Below are 22,454 nucleotides of genomic sequence, written 5' to 3'. Positions count from 1 at the left end.
GTGCCAATCACCGTGCCACCGGACGTTGTGGCCAAGATTGATTACTCGATCACCGCCAGCCCTTTGGCTCTCCCAGATGCGTGGAAACCCGACCACCCGCCTGAAGGCACGACAGTGGAATAATCGGTAAAACCTCGTCTCCCATCCAACACGAACGGACGCCACCCGCAGGGGCGCAGGATTTAAGGGGCGGGGAGGGGCGCCCGACCCCCCGAACTTTTCGGTCAGTAGTGTTATATATGTACGTTTCGTATAAGATTTTGTAGGTATATACGTTTTCGACCCCCCGGTTTTATAAAAAAAATTAGGTATATACGTTTTAGACCCCCGGTTTTAATTTTTTTTATTTATATAGCCCAAATAAAATATTTAATTAGCCCAAATATTATAGCCCAAATCATTATATTTGGTAGAATACTAGAATGTATATTATATAACCCAAATCAAATCATTATATACCCCACCCTATCCAAAAAAACCAAAATTCGTTTACTTTGGGACATCGTCCAGAAGAACAGAAGCCACAAGCCAGAACTGCAGAAGGGGGGGAAACGTAGGTTCCAGAACTATTCGACTTCAGCTTCTTGTTCGGGAACAGAAACTAAAACGCGGCTCGTTGTTGTGGTCTTGTACTCTTGTTCGACTTCTTCAATCTTCATAAGGTTAAAAGTATGTGTTTTTTTATCTTTAGGTTTAATTTAGAACTGCAATTTATGTGATTTAGGATGAAATTAGGGGTGAAATTGGTCCGAATTTTTGCCCTAAACTTATTGAATCTTTCTGTAACTATGTCTAATTTTATTTGTTTAATCTTATTGTGATTTGATTTAGATAGAAATTAGAGTTAAAATTTAGGGTAATTTGTTAACTTGTTTTGTTATTAGATTATGCTATGGGGAAGAATAAAATGATAACTTCTTTTTTCAAAAGAAAGAATGAAGATTTTTTTTAGAATGAATAAAATGTTTTGGTGTCTTTGTTCGTTTGTTTGTTAAACAATGTCTACGTTTTAATGTATGAGAACGTTTTTCATTTGATATTAATGTTTGACCCGACCCGAATCGAATCACCGACGTCCGGCCCGAACATACACCTCGAAACTACGTGATAGAAATTTTTTTTAGGTCCGTTATATTCCGACCACCCGAACTTTTTTTTTCAAGCTTCGCCACTAGCCACCCGTATTCACCCTTCACCTAGATACCATAGAAAAAAAAATAGGGAGAGTGGAAGTCGAACCTGAGACACAAGTAACATCAAGTATTTCCTCAACCACTCTGCGAGTACTTCATTGGTGTGTTAAATTGACTTGATGTGAGTTAGTATATATGCATTGTTAAGGAAGTACCCTATTGGATATACCAATTTTTGTACTATAGCTTATCGAGCACATGACCTCATGACCCCCCATTTCAACATACGACTTCCTTCTAGAATATATCAATGTCAGGAGTGAACATTTCAAATTCAAGTGGAATGTGTGGGTTCTAAAAAACAGTTTTATTTTTTTGCTTGGAAAGTTTTTACAGGGAGTATACCGGCAAAATTAGAACTTGCGAAACGTGGGATCCGGATTGAAGACACGCACTGCAGCTTTGCGGTTTTGGAGAAGAGTCGATAAACCATCTGATGGCAGATTGTGTTATGGTGAAAGCAGTATGGTGGCACGTGTTCGTGTCTTGGAAACTCACGGTTGTCACTGGTGTCGGGTCTTTACGAGACGCGGTGAAGCAAATGGATGAGTTAAAAGTAAAGAAAATCAAATAGTTTTTAGTTAAAAGTAAAAAACTCATTTTTTTAAAAACTCTTAAAGCATAAGTTACAAGACCTGTATACCTAAAAATGCTGCAAATTATAGTTTTGGGTAATTAGCCCATCGGGGACGAATTTTATTATTTGGACAAATTTTGACAAGTGACAAATACAACATTATTCGGTAAGGGGCAAAATATGGGTCGGATAAAACAAAACAAATAACATAATAAAATAATATTAAACTATGCCAAAATAAAAAGGTTAGTAGTTGTTAAAAGGTAAGCTATAAAATAATTTTTTTATTGGTGTAAACTAAAATAAATTACCAAAAAGAAGCATAACCACAACAGATAATATTAAAATATGGCAAAATAAAAAGGTTAGTAGTGGTTAAAAGGTAAGCTAAAATAATTTTTTTATTGGTGTAAACTAAAATAAATTACCAAAAGGAGCATAAATTTAATTAAGCTGTATCTATATAGTCTCTAGTGGGGCTGTATAAGAATTAAGTTAGTTGAAATTAACTATTATATAAAGTCTAATTAGTGCAATATAATAGTCTCTAGTGTGGCCCTATAAGAATTAAGTTAGTTGAAATTAACTATTATATAAAGTCTAATTAGTGCAATAGATTTCTGTGAACAGCCAAGAAACTCAAGTCACCTCGGTAAATTCAATGGTGAAATGTCACCCATCTCCGTGAACAAGCTTGTAACTATGGGTGCAAACGAGCCGAGCCAAGCCGAGCCCGAGCTCGATCAGGCTCGAGCTCGAGCTCGAGCTCGGCTCGATTCGAGCTTTATTTCTAAACGAGCTCGATAAGCGAAGCTCGGGCTCGTTTACTAAATGAGCTTGTTTTTAGGATCGGGCTCGAGCTCGAGCTCGTTTAAGCTCGGCTCGTTCGAGCTTTTTTTCGAGCCGAGCTCGAGTAGCTCGCGAGTAGCTCGGCTCGTTTGCACCCCTACTTGTAACCCAGCCCGCCACTATTTTAGATAAAATCACCGCCTAAATGCCCACTGTGGTAAAACTCTGACTCAACCCTGAGTATTTTGCTCTAGGCAAGACTCGAACCCATGACCTTCACAGTGGAAGGCCATGGGGGCAACCAATGCACCAGAAGGCCATCGGCTAATGTACTAGTTAAGTACGATAATTATGTATAACTTGAGTTTTAAACCGTTGTGTTTGTTCAATGCATAACAGTACGGCTATGTATAAGTATGTGTGATGTATTACGTTAAAGGGTTAACAGTGTGCCTCCAAGTCCCTTAACTTTTGTTTATTGTGCCCCCAGTTCCCTATCGTTGGGCTAACGTTGAAAACTTCCAGGCTTTACGCAGGGGCAGGGTGCCACTCACCCGTTGTGATGCATGCAATATTTAATACCCTAAATAAAAAAAAAAGTTAAAAATTTAGGAGATTAACTCACCAGGGAACATAGTAATTAATCCTTGTTGTTTTGTTTTTGTAAATGAAAGTTATTTGACAGTTGGGTACCTTGATATGGCGTTAGATTGGATTCCACGAATGGAAGGAATCCGTTTAAAGGATCTACCAAGAAATATGCTAGTCGCGAACGATAATCCTCGGCTAATTTTTTGTCTAGGAGCAGCTAGGATGGCTGAGAAAGTCTCACACGTCATTCCTACTTTTTATGAATTAGAGGCTACTCTCATCGATGAGCTTCATTCCATTTTCCCTCATATCTACTCGGTTGGGCCTCCACAATTAAGTCTGAACTAGATTACGCAACCGGAAACCAAGAATTCGAGCTTGGAAACCTATAGTTTATGGAAGGAAGAATCCGAGTGTATGTGTTGCTCAGAACCCTTATGAACACGAACATAGTGATAAACTACAAACAATCGAACGAATAACTATATTGAAGGTGAAAGTATAAGAGATTCTTACAAATGAAACATACAAACCCTATTTATACTAAACGAACAGGGCACGAACGACTGTAATCTTGAACTTGTGGATGTGATTGAATGATGAAGAGGTGTGTCTCCTTGTTCTTGTTTGAAGCTGTCGATGTCAACAGGTGCGACCCAGGGATATGTCGATCCCTTAAGGGTGTTGGTTATCACCTTTCGTTTATTCACTTTTAATCCCCGTACTTGCATAACTTATCTAATTACAAAACTAAACTATTTGATAACTAATTACTAAACAACCCTCGTACTTTAGGATGTGAGGGATTAGAACTTCATTCACCCCCTAATCACGAACATCCTTGAGTTGTTGTAGGTCTTCAACTTGCTTGACTTGCAACAACATTGGTTCTTCTTCCAACGCAAGATGAGCCTCTTCGTCCTTCTCTTTTTCCTCATCTTTTCGCTTGCTACACTCGTATGCGAAGTGACCAAATTCACCACATTCGTAACACTTGAACTCGCTCTTGTCTCTATTTCCTCGATCCATATTTCGTCGACGTCCTCTTCCTCCTCTAAACGAACTCCTCTACGTCCTCTACCATGATTTTGATCGCCACGTCCTTTTCCATGATGCCAATTTCCGGAATGATTGTCTGAACTTGCCATTAAGAGATTGTTATTCTCCGGTTCGTTTTGGCTCTTGAGGCGTTCTTCAAATGCTGTAATCCTACCCACTGCTTCTTCAAATGTCATTTTATCTATTTTATGAATACTGCTTGATGGATGCTACAATCGGTAGAAACTTCTTCCGAACAGAGATAAGTAATTTCGATACAATCTTCTTATCTTTAATGGTGGTACCGAGGCTTTTAAACTTGGATTTTATACCACCCAACTTGCTTGCAAAACTACTTATTGTTTCATTTTCTCCCATCTTTAAGGCTTCTAATTCACTTCTCAAAGTTTGCAGACGCGCTTTCTGAACCATATCGGCTCCAAGATATCGAACTTTGATTGCATCCCAAACTTCCTTTGCACTCTCATATTGCACAATTTGCATTAGAATATCTCCCGGTAACGTTTGGAATATCATTGCTTTCGTTGTATGAGCCTTTTTTCTCATCTACCCCTTCCTTTGAAACAACCGTATCCAAAAGACTATATACCTTTAAGATCGTTTCCATCAAGATTGCCCACTGAGTGTAATTCGATTCAGTCAACTTTGGGCATTGAAGGGATATATTTCCTTGCTCGCGAATTGACGTTGATATGCTTTCTTTGTCGTCTCTTCCTGACATACTTCCTTTCTGATTTGCTTTCTTAGACTTTTTCTTTCCTATCTTCCTTGCATTACTTCAATCTTTCTTCTTGCTTGCACCACACAGGTTTTAACTTGTTTGTACCACACAAGTTTTGTTTGCCACACAGGTCTTGATTTGCCACACAGGTTTTTCTTTTCTTGCTTTGCCACACAGGTATTGTCACCACGAAGGTTCCTGCACCACGAAGGATTTTCCACCACGAAGGTCTTGTACTACGAAGGTTATGACCACGAAGGTTGTACCACGAAGGATTTTGTACCACACAGGATTTTCGTACCACACAGGATTTTCTCGAATTTTTAACTTGCTATTCGTTTTGAATTACGTTTTTTTCTAAAACATATTTTATGTTTCTTTTGAAAAAACAGATTTGATTCGAGATTGAATTTCAAAAAAAAAAAAAAGAATTCAAACAAACGAAATCTTTGATTACTATCGATCAATTAATCAAACTGCAATTCAATTTTGAAACGAATACAAAACCTAAAAAATAAATTCGAGAGAACCTGGTTATGATGTTCCAATCGGTTTCTTCTTCTTCTTCCCAGATTTGAAACATGTGCTCTGATACCACTGTTGGTCAGAACCCTTATGAACACGAACACAATGATAAACTACGAATAATCGAACGAATAACTATATTGAATGTGAAAGTATAAGAGATTCTGATGATTACAAATGAAACATACAAACCCTATTTATACTAAACGAACATGTGCGATTGTAGAGACGTGTCCCTTCATGAACGGTTGTGACTCTTGAACTTGTGGATGTGATTGAATGACGAAGAGGTGTGTCTCCTTGTTCTTGTTTGAATCCGTCGATGTCAACAGGTGCGACCCAGGGATATGTCAATCCCTTAAGGGTGTTGGTTATCACCTTTCGTTCTTCTAGTCCCCGTACTTGCATAACTTATCTAATTACATAACTAAACTATCTAATAACTAATTACTAAACAACCCTCGTACTTTAGGATGTGAGGGACTAGAACTTCAGTATGGTATGGACTGGCTCCAGGATAAGGAGCCCAACTTTGTGGTGTATGTCAGTTTTGGAAGTGAGACAATAATTTCTTCACAAGAGTTGCTAGAACTTGGTTGGGGACTTGTTAACAGCAACCATTAATTTCTGTATTAATAAAGCTTGAAATGGTAGTGTTGCAGAAGTGTAATTCAGTGAACATTCTTAGTCGTAGAGCGGATATCCTTCAACTACTAATAACAGCTAGCAATGTTTATAAAATATTGTCACATATAACTATGGGTTTAGCTGAAATATTTAGTAATAACTTATGATTAGATGTTTTGCCCATCTTCGTCTTGAAGAAACATGTCATAAATATAACACTATTTTAAAAATATGCAAATTAACATTTCATGACAATTCCAATACTTTCCATTCTAAAAATCTATATGGATTTTGCTTAGATCTTAAGCTGAGAGTTTTTAGATTCATAGCATCCACTAAAAACTAAAACAATATGCGAATAGAAAATTGAGACAATATAATCAATGGAAACAGTAAATATAATAAGCGTCGTACATGTGCTAAAGTCATTGCATCAGCGAATTCAAGCAGACGTGATATGAGTTGTAACATTCACATAACTTAGACTAGCCCTTGATTATAAAAACCTTACAAGAAAATGTTCTTACTGTGATAAGTGAAACCAAGAGCCGATGTCGGAATGACCCTACAAATGAAGCATCAAAAGCTTTTAAGTGTTATGACAATCAAGTCAAAGCTTATAATTATCATTATATTTTAGATTTAAGTTCAAACACATTTTTAAGGTTAGGTCACCAAAATGTTTTTTTTTTTTTTTTTGTTAGAACGGGTCGACATTGAAAAATCTATCGCTTGAGCATAGAAAAACATACAAGAATACTTGCAATCTCCTTATTACTTTCCTGCAACTTATCTTTCGTATATTTGCCTTCTCGCTTTGAGATTTTACCATAGCATGACGCCACCCGCCACAACGCGCAGGGCTTAGTTCTAGTTCAATACAATCGGTAGAAAAGATGGTTAAATATTTAACTTGTTGTGGCTCATTTAAGCACATGAGGCTACCCAAGCTCGATATATGAAATTCGACCGCAAGCTCATTTAGTAAAAGGCATGATTCATAACACATCTAGCCCAATCCAATACCAACAGCACACATCTAGCCCAATTCATAACACAGTTCATTATTTGCAACCCCTGTATAAATTGTCTACTAGAATTGTGGATAATCGTATTAGGGCGAATAGGATTTGGTTTGTCACTTTGTTGGACCATGAGGTGGGGTAATCGGTCATGGGCTTAACTGGAAAATGCTTGAAAGAGCTTGGGCTCAGAGTTTAACTGGGTTACGAGATTATAAGGGCTCGGTCTTTTAAAATAAAAAAGGAGTAAGCCCGTTAGTCTATTACATTGTTAATATTCAAATTCGATTCTTGTCCATTTTCTTCGTTTCTGAATGGGTAAGTGTTGAACCAGTAAGATGTCTGAACGATTAAGTGTTGAATCAGTAAGAGGTCTGAACCATTAAGAGCCAGTATAATGTTTAACTATTCAGAGGCAAATGTCTGACCAATTCAGATAATAGGTCTTAACCATTCAGACTCAGTATAATGCTTAACCATTCAGAGATAAATGTCTGAATCATTCAGATATCTGCTCACGAAACAAATATACTAACCATTAATAACTAAACAAACAGCCCCTAAACCTAACAAAGTGGTTTAGTTTTGGTTAGTTAAATTGCTTTAACTAACCAAAATAAAACATTTTAATGTCACGATATAAACAAAATAATCGTACAATATTAAAAAAATAGAGTTAATTATTGTTTTCGTCCCTGTGTTTGTCAAAAATCACTATTTCAGTCAATTAGTTTAAAAATTGTGATTTCAGTCCCTGTGGTTTTACTTTCGTAACCATTCCAATCCATTTATTATGTTAGTACAGGGACTGAAATCGCAATTTTTAAACTAATTGACAGAAATAGTGATTTTTGACAAACCCGATGGACGAAAACAATAATTAACTCAAAAAAATATATTATAGTTATATGCTCTACATAAGTCTTCATTAATTTGTTTTTAATAAATAACATATTATGCATTTACACATTCAAACATTTATTTATCCCATGTCTAAAGCAAATCCAGAAATATTTTCATTTTCAAAACATGAAATATTACAATATATAAATTATTTTAGTACTTGCTAATCAAAAAGTCGGTATGTCCGAGTGGTTAAGGAGACAGACTTGAAATCTGTTGGGCTTCGCCCGCGCAGGTTCGAACCCTGCTGTCGACGATTTATTTTTACATCTATTTTTATAATAAATACTTTCACTAAAAAATCATAAAATCCAAAAGTATTGAAAAATGAAACCATAAATATATTTTTTTACATTCACAAAACTATATCTTTACATCCAAATAATGTTTTCAATTACCACCACCCCTTCTCAAGAAAGCTACCATGCCTAAACCGGCTACTAATGCGGCCCCGGCTGCAACCGTGCTGTATGCAGTGGTCCACGCGTCTCTTTGACCGTAGTCCAGACCACCTGATCCAGTTGATGACCCTTTTCGGCGTTTAGGTACTCCAGAATAATCTAGATGCAACTTTAAGCCCTGTATATACACATAATATTAACAACATTATATTGCGTATACTATGTGTTGTTCGGGTAAAAGTCGAAACACACCTTCCACCCAGATAATCTTGCGTACTCGACAGCTGCAGAAAGATCACTGTCTGTCGCAATTACAACGTTGTCATGGTCTTCGTCTTCATACTACACGAGAAGAGGATAATTTGGATCACTAAAAACATAAAACCGAAAAATAGTGAATATTTTTTATATACATTAAAAATAATACCAGAATCTGTGGGAGGTTTTTGCGGTTGATTTCACCTCCTACTCTTTGAAGTATTGCGGTTATAAGATCTGCCAAACTTCGAGTATCTGTACTCGAAAACAAGAACCCGATAAATCAAAACTTTTTTAGAACACAAAAAATGGTTTGTTTAATCATATTTGATACACTTTGTATTGAAAAGTTATATATTTCGGACAAAAAAAAAAAAAAAAAAAGCATACCGCAAATAAATCTATGCATCAGGCCCTTTTTATCTTGGATTTTGAAAGGGAATGTATAAGGTAGTGATGACGAAGGATAAGGAAGCGATTTTATTGTTTCTGCGTCGTTAATGAATCTGAAGGAATTTTCACTGCATTATCACAAATTTTAATTAGATTAACTAACAGAAAATTTAAAAAAAAATGTAGCAATAACGGCACAGCTAATAACCTCCTCGTATCATCATCTTCGGCTACAGGACTTGTTGCCATTGCCGAATCCCAAAATTTCTGCATCATTGAACTTGCGGCTTCGTTATCTATACCAGCTGTATTTCCCACCTGATGCATTTTGATACTATATTAGATTCAAGAGTAAAATGTCATGTTCGTCCCTGAGGTTTGGCTACTTTTGCGACTTTCATCCAAAGGTTTGTTTTTTCGCATTTGGATACAGAAGGTTTGAAATGTTGTCATTTTCATCTGACTCGTTAACTCCATCATTTTTAACGTTAAGTCAGGGGTATTTTCGTCTTTTTAGATATTTATGTGATGATTAAAGGGTTTGGGTAGGGAGAAAGTCAGCAGAGGTGGATCTTTATTTCTTATAGTGTTTTTTGTTTTAATAAAAAAAGTCTAAAAAGATGGAAATGCCCTCTTTTAACAGAGAAAAATGGATGGAGTTAACGAGTTGTATGAAAATGGCAAGATTTTAAACCTTGTGAATCCATATGCGAAAAAACAAACCTTCTGATGAGAGTCGCAAAAGTGGCTAAACCTCAGGGACAAAAATGACATTTTACTCCACATTCAAACAAGAAGTGTGCGTTTGGTACCGAGAAATACAGAAAAAAATAATGAACCAGACAATGAGAAAAAAAATATCGAAATAAAAATCAACGATGACAATTTTATAAGCCTATAAAAATGAGAAAATAGTTTACTTACCGTGGTTACTGCGGCATGAGTTATGTGAAGAACATCAACAATGGCAACAATAGCTCCCTCTACATCAAATGGTCTGCTAGTTTTAGATGTTTATGAAATTTATTTTATCATTAATCAACAATATATTTATATATGTGTAGGGCCGCAAACGAACTGAACAAAAACGAACACCAACAAAATCTTGTTCGTGTTCGTTTATTAAGGAAATATATGTGGTCATGAACACTTACCGAACTGGATTTTATGTTCGTGTTTGTTCGTCAAGGAAATGAACGTGTTCGTTTGTTAATTTTAGGCAACAAACGTTCATGAACACAGATGGAAACAAACGAAACACAAACAAGCGTTTATAAACAAAATATATAATACACTGATACTTATCAAAAAATTTATTTGTCCGAATTTTGAAGTATTTAAATAAAACTATAAAGACTAAAAACAGTAATGAACTGTTGAACACAAACGAGCACGTTACCGAACGTTCACAAACATAAATGAACGAACGTGGCCTCTGTTCATGCCCATTCATTTAACTAAGCAAACAAAATTTCTTGTTCATCTTCGTTCATTTATTAGACGAACGAACACAAACGAACTTCCAGCTGAATGGTTCACGAACTATGCCCTGAACGTTCAGTTCGTTTGCAGCCCTATATATATGTTAACCAGTCAATGGTCTAGATGAGTTCTATGTGTTTAACACATGGCGCGCGTGAGTAAATGAGTGAGTTTTAACATGATCATATATATATATATACACACACACACACCTTTATCAACAACCGGAAGATGTAAATACTTTCCATCATGCATATTATGCAGGGCATTGAGGATAGGTGTATCAAGTGTAGCACATTCTGGATTTTGAGTCATCACCTACAAAAAAAAAAAAAAAAAAAAAAAAAAAAAAAACAATTTTGAAGCATGTATAACATATTAGTGTGCTCGTAAATGATACGCGAACAAAGTAGGTAATCACCTTCTCAACTAAGATCAATTCAGGGCGAAGATCTTGTGCTATCACTCTCATTAAGATATCATTTGATCTAATATAAGGAGAAATTTCATGTCATGGTATTGTTTTTGTTTTAATTTTTTTAAATGCATAGTAGTTGTTATATAATCAAAACTCACGTTAAAATGCCAACGGGCTTATTATCAACAGTTGCGACAGCAGAGCTCGTGTGACCCTCGAGCATCTTTTTTGTTGCGGCTACCACTGTGTCCAATGGCGAAACTGTGACAACCCTGGTAAATGCTCAATTTGATAAACAAAGTAACTAGTATTATTATGTGGGAATCATAGATATGTTTCCATACAAACAAATACATTAAAAAAATAAAAACAAAGTAAAGGTATTACCTACTTTGGATTCTCGGAGAGTATGGTGGATAACGATGGCCTAAACATCCTCTCGCGAAGTGATTCCACAAACGTGTTGGAGCCTGTATTGTTATCATATGGTGCACAAGTTAAAAAGAGTAGAAAGTTACTTTAAAGAGTAAATGCCGTTTTCGTCCCTGAGGTTTGGCCAGTTTTGCGACTTTCGTCCAAAGGTTTGTTTTTCCGTATCTGGATCCAAAAGGTTTGAAATCTTGCTGTTTTCATCTGGCTCGTTAACTCCATCCATTTTTCTCTGTTAAGTCAGGGGTATTTTCATCTTTTTTTGTTAACTTAAGTGGCTATTCGATCTTTTGAATACTTGTACATCATGCTAAATGCTTGTACATAAATAGAAAAAGACCGAATTGCACTTTAAGTTAACAAAAAAGACGGAAATACCCTTGACTTAACGGAGAAAAATGAATGAAAATGGCAAGATTTCAAACCTTTTGGATCCAGATGCGGAAAAACAAACCTTTAGACGAAAGTCGCAAAACTGGCCAAACCAAACCTCAGGGACGAAAATGGTATTATCCTCATTATTTCAGTTAACCTGAAACAGAAGATCCCCAATGCCTTTCAACACCCTCAACGGCAGCTGCAATGGCTTTCCCTTTTTCAGCAGCTCGTTCCATACGCGCGATTGCATCGTATAAACATTTTTCTATGTCGAGTAAAGCAATAACTTGTCCATGTTCTACAACCGGCAAATGTCTAAATTTTCCTGCAATATTTGAACATTTTAATTTGTTAGATTAGCAAGTTATTCAGCATACGTTACTGCGTATTTCATGACGATGCTGACCTTGGACCATCTTTTGAAGGGCTTCGACTGCAAGAGTATCAGCGAGTACAAAAACCGGGTTTCTTGTCATTACTTTTGACACGGGTGTGCTCTCGAAATCAAGTTCACGAGCAATAACTTTTGTTGCAATGTCCTTTAATCATCACGGTTGACAGTTATTAAGTATCAATAAGCGAAATGAATTGATTTTAAGTTAAAACGGAAAACAAACTAACCTTGTCTGTCAGTATCCCACAAAGTAAAGATCTTGAATCCGTTACCAAAAGAGCGTCAACTTTTTTAGCAGCCATTCGTCTGCATGCTTCGTAAATGCTTGTGGTTTCAGGTGCGGTTATTGCCTTTGAGAGACGTAAACGCTTCACTGTACGCTCGCCTGTTAATCCCCTGTGTATTATACATGCCAACATGTAATCTAAGTGTATATTCTGAACCATGTTATTCCTTTCGAAAGCGAGTTTATTGTTTTATTTGGAAAGTATGATTAATGACTAAACAGTTGTAATACAAATGAGCTGCAAATATATAGTGTTTGGAGATGCTTTTCCTGTTAAAGATTTGTGTATGTATTCAACAAATTCTATTTACTGATAAAAGTAATACGCAGAACGACCAGTGACGATATTTTTGTTAAAAAAATGAGATTCTTCATGTGTAGTAATGTTATGACTCCGAGATGTAGTTTTTAAAAGATTGGTTTTGTTATTTAAAAAGGGGTAGTGGCGCAGCTTGTTGCCCATTTACCTTCGATTTCGATGTCATTTCCATTGTTAATATGAAATAAAATACATAGAAATTAAATCATAAGCATAATTTGTCTATCCAGATATTAAAAAGGCGTTGCTAAAGAGACACCCCCCCCCCCCCCACCCCCTTACTACTATACACCATTCCACCTGTCACATCATACAAGCCGTATGACAGACGAAAACATCAGTGGACATCAGTCATTTCTTTCTTAGTCAAAACATGATATGGTCAATATGATTTGGCACTCGTACAAACAATATGACCATTTTTCATTGTGTGATTATCATACGGCCTCGTCATATCATACAGGCCATATGACACGTCAGCAGTGTTTGTATAGCAACAACTTATTAAAAATTCGTTTGCTTCGACTTCAAAGTCAAATTACTTAGATAATCAGTTTCATAAACCAATGATTTGATACGATGCAACCTAAAACTAGTATTTGATTAGCTAACCAACACTACTGACACACTATCCAAACATCACTAACGCATCTATGATAAGGATTAAACATTAAATTGAGCCTCAAAAACCTTTCGAGATTCTTTTTTAACGAATGAGGAGAACATACATGAAACGAGCAGAGCTAAAAGATCTACGATGATGATCGGGTAGTCCGTTTGGAGGAAGCGTTTTCTTATGCGAGGACGAAGATGTTAACGCCATGCTTCGGCTTCTTCGAGAAGAAGAAGAAGAACCTGCATGACTCGTCGTCGGCATCTTCACCACGTATATCAATCGCAAATTACCTTAGCCGTAACCTACATGATGAAATAGCATGAATGAACGATTTGCATATTAATTATGCAACGAGATTACTATAATTATGCAATGATTACATGATGAAAACATTACCAAATGTTGAGAGATTGATTTGAAGGAGGGAGATGATGAGTTTCAACGTGAAGGAGGAGAATTCTCCATGAAATCTGTGCTCGTTATTGTTTCAATTTCAGAGGATGAATGAAATGAGGTGTGTGTTTATCTGTAGAATATAGAATAACGATAAAAACTAAAGTCATTTTCCTGAAAATTGTTTTTTTGTCTAAATAGTTATGTAAAAGAGAAAAATAAATAAGTAATAAATAAAAATAGGTGATGATGTGTTATTCTTAGGGCCGCAAGGAGCTTCCGGGAAGAAGACCACTTGACTCAAATAGCTCCACGTGACATGACTCATGCTCGGGGGAAGATATGAGGAACCCTGACCCTTCCAAGCGAGGGGTATCTTTGGTGGCGGACCATGAATTTTTTTTTAGGGTGCGGATGAAGGGTGCAACCTTATTTTTAAGGGTGCGATCGAGTTGTTTTTGTCTAAAAAATACACTAAATGTAGATTGGCGGGAAACAAAAAGAGTGTGGTAATTGTCAATGTTTTAAAAACCGGTTCAAACCGGCCGGTAGAACCGCTAAACCACCTGATTGAACCGTCCGATACACTTGATTAAGTTGTTTTTGAGCCAAATCTGGTACGGTTAAATCGGGTTGTACCGGTGTAACACACAGCCATTAAGTGGTAAATCAGTTGGGCTTCATCTCATTGAGCCCATGACCATCTGCCGCTATTTTCTTTGATACATCAAAGTCCTTAATAAACAAATTACACACTTCGTCCTAATGGTTATCAATATTAAGGTTGTAGACTTTTTGCTATTCTTTAAATTAGTGACTACAAAATGTATTTACTTCCATTACACCCATGAAACAACAATTAATTTTGAATAAAGAAAGGTTAATTTATAAGGCAAAAGAAGGGGACAACTACAAGTAATGCATAATCTATAAAATTATCCCAAACTATATCAACTTGCAATTAAGTATTTATGAAAAATAAAAGTTTTAAAAGTTGTTTTAGTAATCGTTCGGTTAGGTTATTTCACTATTTATTATTTCAATCATTAATAAACTTATTATAACGATAGATAAACCACTATACACCCAAACGAATTAATATGCCTTACATTGACATTATTGTTGTTTTATATATTGACAGTAAGAATAAAACATATTGTGGCTGTAGTTTAGTGGTAAGAATTCCACGTTGTGGCCGTGGAGACCTGGGCTCGAATCCCAGCAGCCACATATTTTTTAATTTTGTTACTTTTTAAGTTTAATGTTTTAAATACTGGTTTAAACCAGCCAGTCGTACCGGTTAAACCGTTTTTGAGGCAAATCCGGTACGGTATAAAAACCAAATTTTAAAACATTGAATTTTTTGTTAGATTTTGTTCCAGATTTATTATTATTTCATCAATGAAAACAGCCCAGTTTCTGCTGCCTGGCTTTTATAAATGAACCCGGCCCATTGGCAAGTTCCTGCTAGTTGACTGCCTTAATTTTATGAAAGCTTGAGTAGGGATGAGCATTTGGTATCGGGTCCGGTACCGTACCGGTATTTATGGGTAAAACACCAGTGCCCACTTTTCCTGTTTTTCGCGCATCCCTAAGCTTGAGCACGAGTTTTACTTGTTGATTGGACTAAATGACAAAACTCAAATAACTATTATTTGTTATTCTGTTTATTCGAATGTTACCGAAACCAAGTTTTCGGAAACGAATGGCTAATTCGTTTTCAGTTTAAAACCGAATCAACTAAAAAGTAAATATTTATAATTCGGTTTAGTTTTAAACAGTTTTAGTTTGATTTAGGTTTTCAGTTTTTTTTTTTTTTGAACAGCAAGGAATGACGTGCCAACCACCGTGACACCGGGCATGTGGCCCGCCGCCAGCCCCTTGGCTCTCCTAGATGCGCGAAAACTCGACCTCCACCCACCTGAAGGCACGACTGTAAAATAATCAGTAAAACCTCGCCTCTTATCCAAGACGAACCGGCACCACCCACCCGTATTCGCCGTTGACGTTAAAAGACTACATCATTCTCAAATATCGCACAGCCCATAGACACCTCACGTGAAAACATCACAAAATTCGCACAACCCACGTCCCAATATCACCTCACCTCGTGATACTCCAATTTCACCATCTTTAAGAATTTCACTCACAACTCACAAATTTAACAAACTACAATTAATCAAAACAATTGTTATATTCTTACACCATCGTTAGTGAAGATATATGGCGGATTGGGGGCCGGTTCTGGTGGCGGTGGTGCTATTCGTGCTGTTAACACCGGGGTTACTGTTCCAGTTGCCGGGTCATGACCGGGTGGTGGAGTTTGGCAGCATGAGAACCAGCTGCGCTGCGGTGATCGCTCATGCGGTTATCTTTTTCGGCATACTTGCACTCTTTCTGGTCACCATCCGGGTTCATGTGTACACCGGCTAGTAATTTGAATTAAAGGAGTATATTTAAGAGTATGTTAGTTTGCCGTTAAAATATATGTTTACATTTAGCTCCCTGCTTCTTTGGTTTAATTGCTATGTATACCCTTTATTTTCAAGAGGTGTTTGCAACATGTGGTAATTTAATTCGAATTTTATTTGAATTATTCAGGTTAAAAGAGTTATATTTAAAATAACATAAGGAATTATTGTAGGAAAACTGATAAATGAAATGAATCTGAAGTTATTTTCTTATGGTCATGATAATAAATACATTATTTAAGGATATATCTTTTTTTGACCATTGTTAGTTGGGTCATGGTTGCGTAGTTTTATACTTTTATGGTTGGTTTAAAACAGTGTTTTTGGAAACAAATCGGCCGGTCGGACCAGTAACCATCGATATAGTTTGTCTGATTGTCTCAATGAATACCCTTGAACCATCTATCAAAATTTATTAGGTTCACTTACTGTTTCTAGAATGTTATTTTTTTTAACGGCGTACGGTTAGGATGACGCTAACCGGGTTAGTAGTTAGTATGTTAGTATCACCAAGTTAGTATTAAAATCTCTCATGCCTGGATTTGAACCCAGGACCTCCAAGAGAAGCACCTCCCCTTGACCACTACGCCAAGAGATCATTGGTTTATTTAGTTCATTAACTATTTCATCATCAATATTTTCTTTAATTCTGGCTTAACATTTTGTTATCGTTACAAATTTACATCAAAAGATAGAAGTTATATATTTTGCTTTACGTTGGTTAAATGTACTTTTTATTTTTGTTATCGTTACAAAATTTCTGCATCATTGAACTTGCGGCTTCGTTATCTATACCAGCTGTATTTCCCACCTGATGCATTTTGATACTATATCAGATTCGAGAGTAAAATGTCATTTTCGTCGTTGAGGTTTGCCTACTTTCGCGACTTTCATCCGAAGGTTTGTTTTTTCGCAGAAGGTTTGAAATGTTGCCATTTTCATCTGACTCGTTAACTCCATCATTTTTTAACGTTAAGTTAGGGGTATTTTCGTCTTTTTAGACATTTATGTGATGATTAAAGGGTTTGAGTAGGGAGAAAGTCAACAGAGGTGGATCTTTATTTCTTATAGTGTTTTTTTGTTTTAATAAAAAATGTCTGAAAAGATGGAAATGCCCTCTTTAACAGAGAAAAATGGATGGAGTTAACGAGTTGCATGAAAATGACAAGATTTTAAACCTTGTGAATCCAGATGTGAAAAAACAAACCTTTGGATGAAAGTCGCAAAAGTGGCTAAACCTCAGGGACGAAAATGACATTTTACTCCACGTTCAAACAAGAAGTGTGTGTTTGGTACCAAGAAATACAGAAAAAAATAATGAACCAGACAATGAGAAAAAAATATCGAAATAAAAATCAACGATGACAATTTTATAAGCCTATAAAAATGAGAAAATAGTTTACTTACCGTGGTTACTGCGGCATGAGTTATGTGAAGAACATCAACAATGGCAACAATAGCTCCCTCTACATCAAATGGTCTGCTAGTTTTAGATGTTTATGAAATTTATTTTATCATTAATCAACAATATATTTATATATGTGTAGGGCCGCAAACGAACTGAACAAAAACGAACACCAACAAGACCTTGTTCGTGTTGTTTGTTAAGGAAATATATGTGTTCACGACAGTTCATCAACACTTACCGAACTGGATTTTATGCTCATGTTCATTCGTCAAGGAAATGAACGTGTTCGTTTGTTAATTTTTGGCAACAAACGTTCGTGAACACAAATGTATAGAGACAAATGTTCATGAACACACATGGAAACAAACGAAACACAAACAAGCATTCATGAAGAAAATATATAATACACTAATACTTATTAAATATATTATTTGTCCGAATTCTGAAAGTTTAAAAATAAAATATAAAGACTAAAAACACTAATGAACTGTTGAACACAAACGAGCACGTTACCGAACGTTCACAAACATAAATGAACGAACGTGGCCTCTGTTCATGTCCATTCATTTAACTAAACAAACAAAATTTCTTGTTCATCTTAGTTCATTTATTAGACGAACGAACACAAACGAACTTCCAGCTGAATGGTTCACGAACTATGCGCTGAACGTTCAGTTCGTTTGCTAGTATATATGTTTAACACATGGCGTGTGTGAGTAAATGAGTGAGTTTTAACATGATCATATATATATACACACACACACACCTTTATCAACAACCGGAAGATGTAAATACTTTCCATCATGCATATTATGCAGGGCATTGAGGATAGGTGTATCAAGTGTAGCACATTCTGGATTCTGAGTCATCACCTACATAAAAAACAAGTTTGAAGCATGTATAACATATTAGTGTGCTCGTAAATGATACGCGAACAAAGTAGGTAATCACCTTCTCAACTAAGATCAATTCAGGGCGAAGATCTTGTGCTATCACTCTCATTAAGATATCATTTGATCTAATATAAGGAGAAATTTCATGTCATGGTATTGTTTTTGTTTTAATTTTTTTAAATGCATAGTAGTTGTTATATAATCAAAACTCACGTTAAAATGCCAACGGGCTTATTATCAACAGTTGCGACAGCAGAGCTCGTGTGACCCTCGAGCATCTTTTTTGTTGCGGCTACCACTGTGTCCGATGGCGAAACTGTGACAACCCTGGTAGATGCTCAATTTGATAAACAAAGTAACTAGTATTATTATGTGGGAATCGTATATATATTTCCATACAAACAAATATATCAAAATAAAAACATAGTAAAGGTATTACCTACTTTGGATTCTCGGAGAGTATGGTGGATAACGATGGCCTAAACATCCTCTCGCGAAGTGATTCCACAAACGTGTTGGAGCCTGTATATATTCGTATAGTAAAGAAAAATAGAAGTGCACAAGTTAAAAAGAGTAGAAATTTATTTTAAAGAGTAAATGTCGTTTTCGTCCCTGAGGTTTGGCCAGTTTTGCGACTTTCATCCAAAGGTTTGTTTTTCCATATCTGGATCCAAAAGGTTTGAAATCTTGCCATTTTCATCCGGCTCGTTAACTCCATCCATTTTTCTCTGTTAAGTCAGGGGTATTTTCATCTTTTTTGTTAACTTAAATGGCCATTCGATCTTTTGAATACTTGTACATAACAAGAAAAAGACCGAATTGCACTTTAAGTTAACAAAAAAGACGGAAATACCCTTGACTTAACGGAGAAAAATGGATGAAGCTAACGAGCCGGAAGAAAATGGCAAGATTTCAAACCTTTTGGATCCAGATGCGGAAAAACAAACCTTTAGACGAAAGTCGCAAAACTGGCCAAACCAAACCTCAGGGACGAAAATGGTATTATCCTCGTTATTTCAGTTAACCTGAAACAGAAGATCCCCAATGCCTTTCAACACCCTCAACAGCAGCTGCAATGGCTTTCCCTTTTTCAGCAGCTCGTTCCATACGAGCGATTGCATCGTATAAACATTTTTCTATGTCGAGTAAAGCAATAACTTGTCCATGTTCTACAACCGGCAAATGTCTGAATTTTCCTGCAATATTTGAACATTTTCATTTGTTAGATTAGCAAGTTATTTAGCATACGTTACTGCGTATTTCATGACGATGCTGACCTTGGACCATCTTTTGAAGGGCTTCGACTGCAAGAGTATCAGCGAGTACAAAAACCGGGTTTCTTGTCATTACTTTTGCCACGGGTGTGCTCTCGAAATCAAGTTCACGAGCAATAACTTTTGTTGCAATGTCCTTTAATCGTCACGGTTGACACTTATAAGTATCAATAATCGAAATGAATTGATTTTAAGTTAAAACGGAACACAAACTAACCTTGTCTGTCAATATCCCACAAAGTAAAGATCTTGAATCCGTTACCAAAAGAGCGTCAACTTTTTTAGCAGCCATTCGTCTGCATGCTTCGTAAATGCTTGTGGTTTCAGGTGCGGTTATTGCCTTTGAGAGACGTAAACGCTTCACTGTACGCTCGCCTGTTAAGCCCCTGTGTAGTATACATGCCAACATGTAATCAAAGTGTATATTCTGAACCATGTTATTCCTTTCGAAAGCGAATTTATTGTTTTATTTGATTAATGACTAAGCAGTTGTAATACAAATGAGCTGCAAAGATAGTGTTTGGAGATGCTTTTACTGTTAAAGATTTGTATTCAACAAATTCTATTTACTGATAAAAGCAATACACAGAACGACCAGTGACGATATTTTTTGTTAAAAGAATGAGATTCTTCATGCGTAATAATGTTATGACTCCGAGATCTATGGATGTAGTTTTTAAAAGACTTGGTTTTGCTATTTAAAAAGGGGTAGCAGCGCAGCTTGTTGCCCATTTACCTTCGATTTCGATGTAATTTCCATTGGTAATAGAAATAAAACACATAGAAATTAAATCATAAGCATAATTTGTCTATCCAGATATTAAAAAGGCGTTGCTAAAGAGACGCCACCCCCTTACTATACACCATTCCACCTGTCACATCATACAAGCCGTATGACAGACGAAAACATGTCATGCGGTCCGTATGTTTTCGTCAGTGGACATTAGTCATTTCTTTCTTAGTCAAAACATCATATGGTCCATATGATTTGGCACTCATACCAACAATATGACCATTTTTCATTGTGTGATTATCATACGGCCTCGTCATATCATACAGGCCATATGACACGTCAGCGGTGTTTGTATAGCAACAACTTAATAAAAATTCGTTTACTTCGACTTCAAAGTCAAATTACTTAGATAATCAGTTTCATAAACCAATGATTTGATACGATGCAACCTAAAACTAGTATTTGATTAGCTAACAAACACTACTGACACACTATCCAAACATCACTAACGCATCTATGATAAGGATTAAACATTAAATTGAGCCTGAAAAACCTTTGGAGATTCTTTTAAAGGATAACCAACCGAATGAGGAGAACGTACATGAAACGAGCAGAACTAAAAGATCTACGATGATGATCGGGTAGTCCGTTTGGAGGAAGCGTTTTCTTATGCGAAGACGAAGATGTTAACGCCATGCTTCTGCTTCTTCGTGAAGAAGAAGAAGAACCTGCATGACTCGTCGTAGGCATCTTCACCAATCGCAAATTCTATTTAAATTACCTTAGCCGTAACCTACATGATGAAATAGCATGAATGAATGATTTGCATATTAATTATATGATGCAACGAGATTATTACTATAATAACAATAATTGAAAAGATTACCAAATGTTGAGCGATTGATTTGAAGGAGGGAGATGATGAGTTTCAACGTGAATGAGGAGAATTCTCCTTGAATTCTGTGCTCGTTATTGTTTCAATTTCAGAGGATGAATGAAATGAGGTGTGTGTTTATCTGTAGAATATAGAATAATGATAAAAACTAAAGTCATTTTCCTGAAAATGGTTTTTTTGTCTAAATAGTTATGTAAAAGAGAAAAATAAATAAGTAATAAATAAAAATAGGTGATGATGTGTTATTCTCAGGGCCGCAAGGAGCTTCCGGGAAGAAGACCACTTGATTCTAATAGCTCCACGTGAGATGAGGAACCCTGACCCTTCCAAGCGAGGACTTAGAGGGGTATCTTCGGTGGCAGACCCATGAAGGGTTTAACCCTATTTTCAAAGGGTGCGATCAAGTTTTTTTTGTGTAAAGAATACACTAAATGTAGATTGGCGGGAAACAAAAAGGGTGTGGTAATTGTCAATGTTTTAAAAAACCGGTTCAAACCGGCCGGTAGAACCGCTAAAACCACCTGATTGAACCGTCTGATACACCCGATTAAGTTGTTTCTGAGCCAAATCTGATACGGTTAAATCCGGTTGTACCGGTGTAACACACAGCCATTAAGTGGTAAATCAGTTGGACTTCATCTCATTGAGCCCATGACCATCTGCCGCTATTTTCTCTAATACATCAAAGTCCTTAATAAACAATTCAATCGAAGTCTCAAGACTTTAATAATTACACACTTGGTCCTCATGATTATAAATATTAAGGTTGTAGACTTTTTACTATTCTTTAAATTAGTGACTCTACAAAATGTATTTACTTCCATTACACCCATGAAACAACAATTAATCTTCTATATATAATAAACAAAACCTATTGTGAGACACGTGTAATGCTGTGAGCCTATCTAAAACTTTGTTTTCCCGCTCAAACACCCAACTCTATTTTTTTTGTTGTGGCCCATTTACTCGACCCGTGAACATAGATGTTTCCCCTTTTGTTTGCTTT

At 36.3% G+C, this 22,454-nt stretch overlaps 3 protein-coding genes and 2 non-coding genes across 6 annotated transcripts; 3 read left to right on the top strand and 2 right to left on the bottom strand.

Moving 5' to 3' along the window:
* The first annotated feature begins 8,181 nt into the window (after positions 1-8,181).
* Positions 8,182-8,263, top strand: TRNAS-UGA. The gene has a single exon. It is a non-coding gene; the product is annotated as a tRNA-Ser (tRNA).
* A 44-nt stretch (positions 8,264-8,307) lies between these two features.
* On the bottom strand, positions 8,308-13,934 carry LOC110936079 (CBS domain-containing protein CBSCBSPB1-like). Its single transcript, XM_022178428.2, has 15 exons — positions 13,778-13,934; positions 13,494-13,683; positions 12,388-12,556; positions 12,173-12,305; positions 11,921-12,091; positions 11,351-11,429; positions 11,118-11,231; positions 10,963-11,029; positions 10,754-10,859; positions 9,984-10,042; positions 9,268-9,377; positions 9,057-9,187; positions 8,836-8,921; positions 8,661-8,750; positions 8,308-8,586 (listed from the first exon to the last, which is right to left on the bottom strand). The coding sequence occupies exons 2-15, from the start codon at positions 13,640-13,642 to the stop codon at positions 8,398-8,400; spliced, it is 1,653 nt and encodes a 550-aa protein (XP_022034120.1). The 5' UTR covers positions 13,643-13,683; positions 13,778-13,934; the 3' UTR covers positions 8,308-8,397.
* Positions 13,935-14,932: 998 nt separating this feature from the next.
* Positions 14,933-15,004, top strand: TRNAH-GUG. Its single transcript has one exon. It is a non-coding gene; the product is annotated as a tRNA-His (tRNA).
* A 916-nt stretch (positions 15,005-15,920) lies between these two features.
* Positions 15,921-16,322, top strand: LOC110934525. Its single transcript, XM_022177509.2, has one exon. The coding sequence runs from the start codon at positions 15,998-16,000 to the stop codon at positions 16,205-16,207; it is 210 nt and encodes a 69-aa protein (XP_022033201.1). The 5' UTR covers positions 15,921-15,997; the 3' UTR covers positions 16,208-16,322.
* Positions 16,323-16,852: 530 nt separating this feature from the next.
* On the bottom strand, positions 16,853-21,599 carry LOC110865355 (CBS domain-containing protein CBSCBSPB1). 2 transcript variants are annotated; one of them, XM_035979433.1, is made up of 11 exons: positions 21,440-21,599; positions 21,155-21,346; positions 20,038-20,206; positions 19,824-19,956; positions 19,572-19,742; positions 18,990-19,068; positions 18,760-18,873; positions 18,605-18,671; positions 18,420-18,525; positions 17,653-17,711; positions 16,853-17,072 (listed from the first exon to the last, which is right to left on the bottom strand). In XM_035979433.1, the coding sequence occupies exons 2-11, from the start codon at positions 21,301-21,303 to the stop codon at positions 17,031-17,033; spliced, it is 1,089 nt and encodes a 362-aa protein (XP_035835326.1). In that variant the 5' UTR covers positions 21,304-21,346; positions 21,440-21,599; the 3' UTR covers positions 16,853-17,030. The 2 variants fall into 2 exon arrangements, with proteins under 2 accessions (XP_035835326.1, XP_021970288.1); XM_022114596.2 differs by having other exon boundaries at positions 16,853-17,056.
* Between the last annotated feature and the right edge of the window lie 855 nt (positions 21,600-22,454).

This window comes from Helianthus annuus, chromosome 2 (genome assembly GCF_002127325.2).
Source record: "Helianthus annuus cultivar XRQ/B chromosome 2, HanXRQr2.0-SUNRISE, whole genome shotgun sequence".
In the NCBI taxonomy this organism is placed as follows: domain Eukaryota; kingdom Viridiplantae; phylum Streptophyta; class Magnoliopsida; order Asterales; family Asteraceae; genus Helianthus; species Helianthus annuus.
Note: the sequence above shows the minus strand (reverse complement) of the source record. Positions and strands in the feature narration are given on the sequence as shown.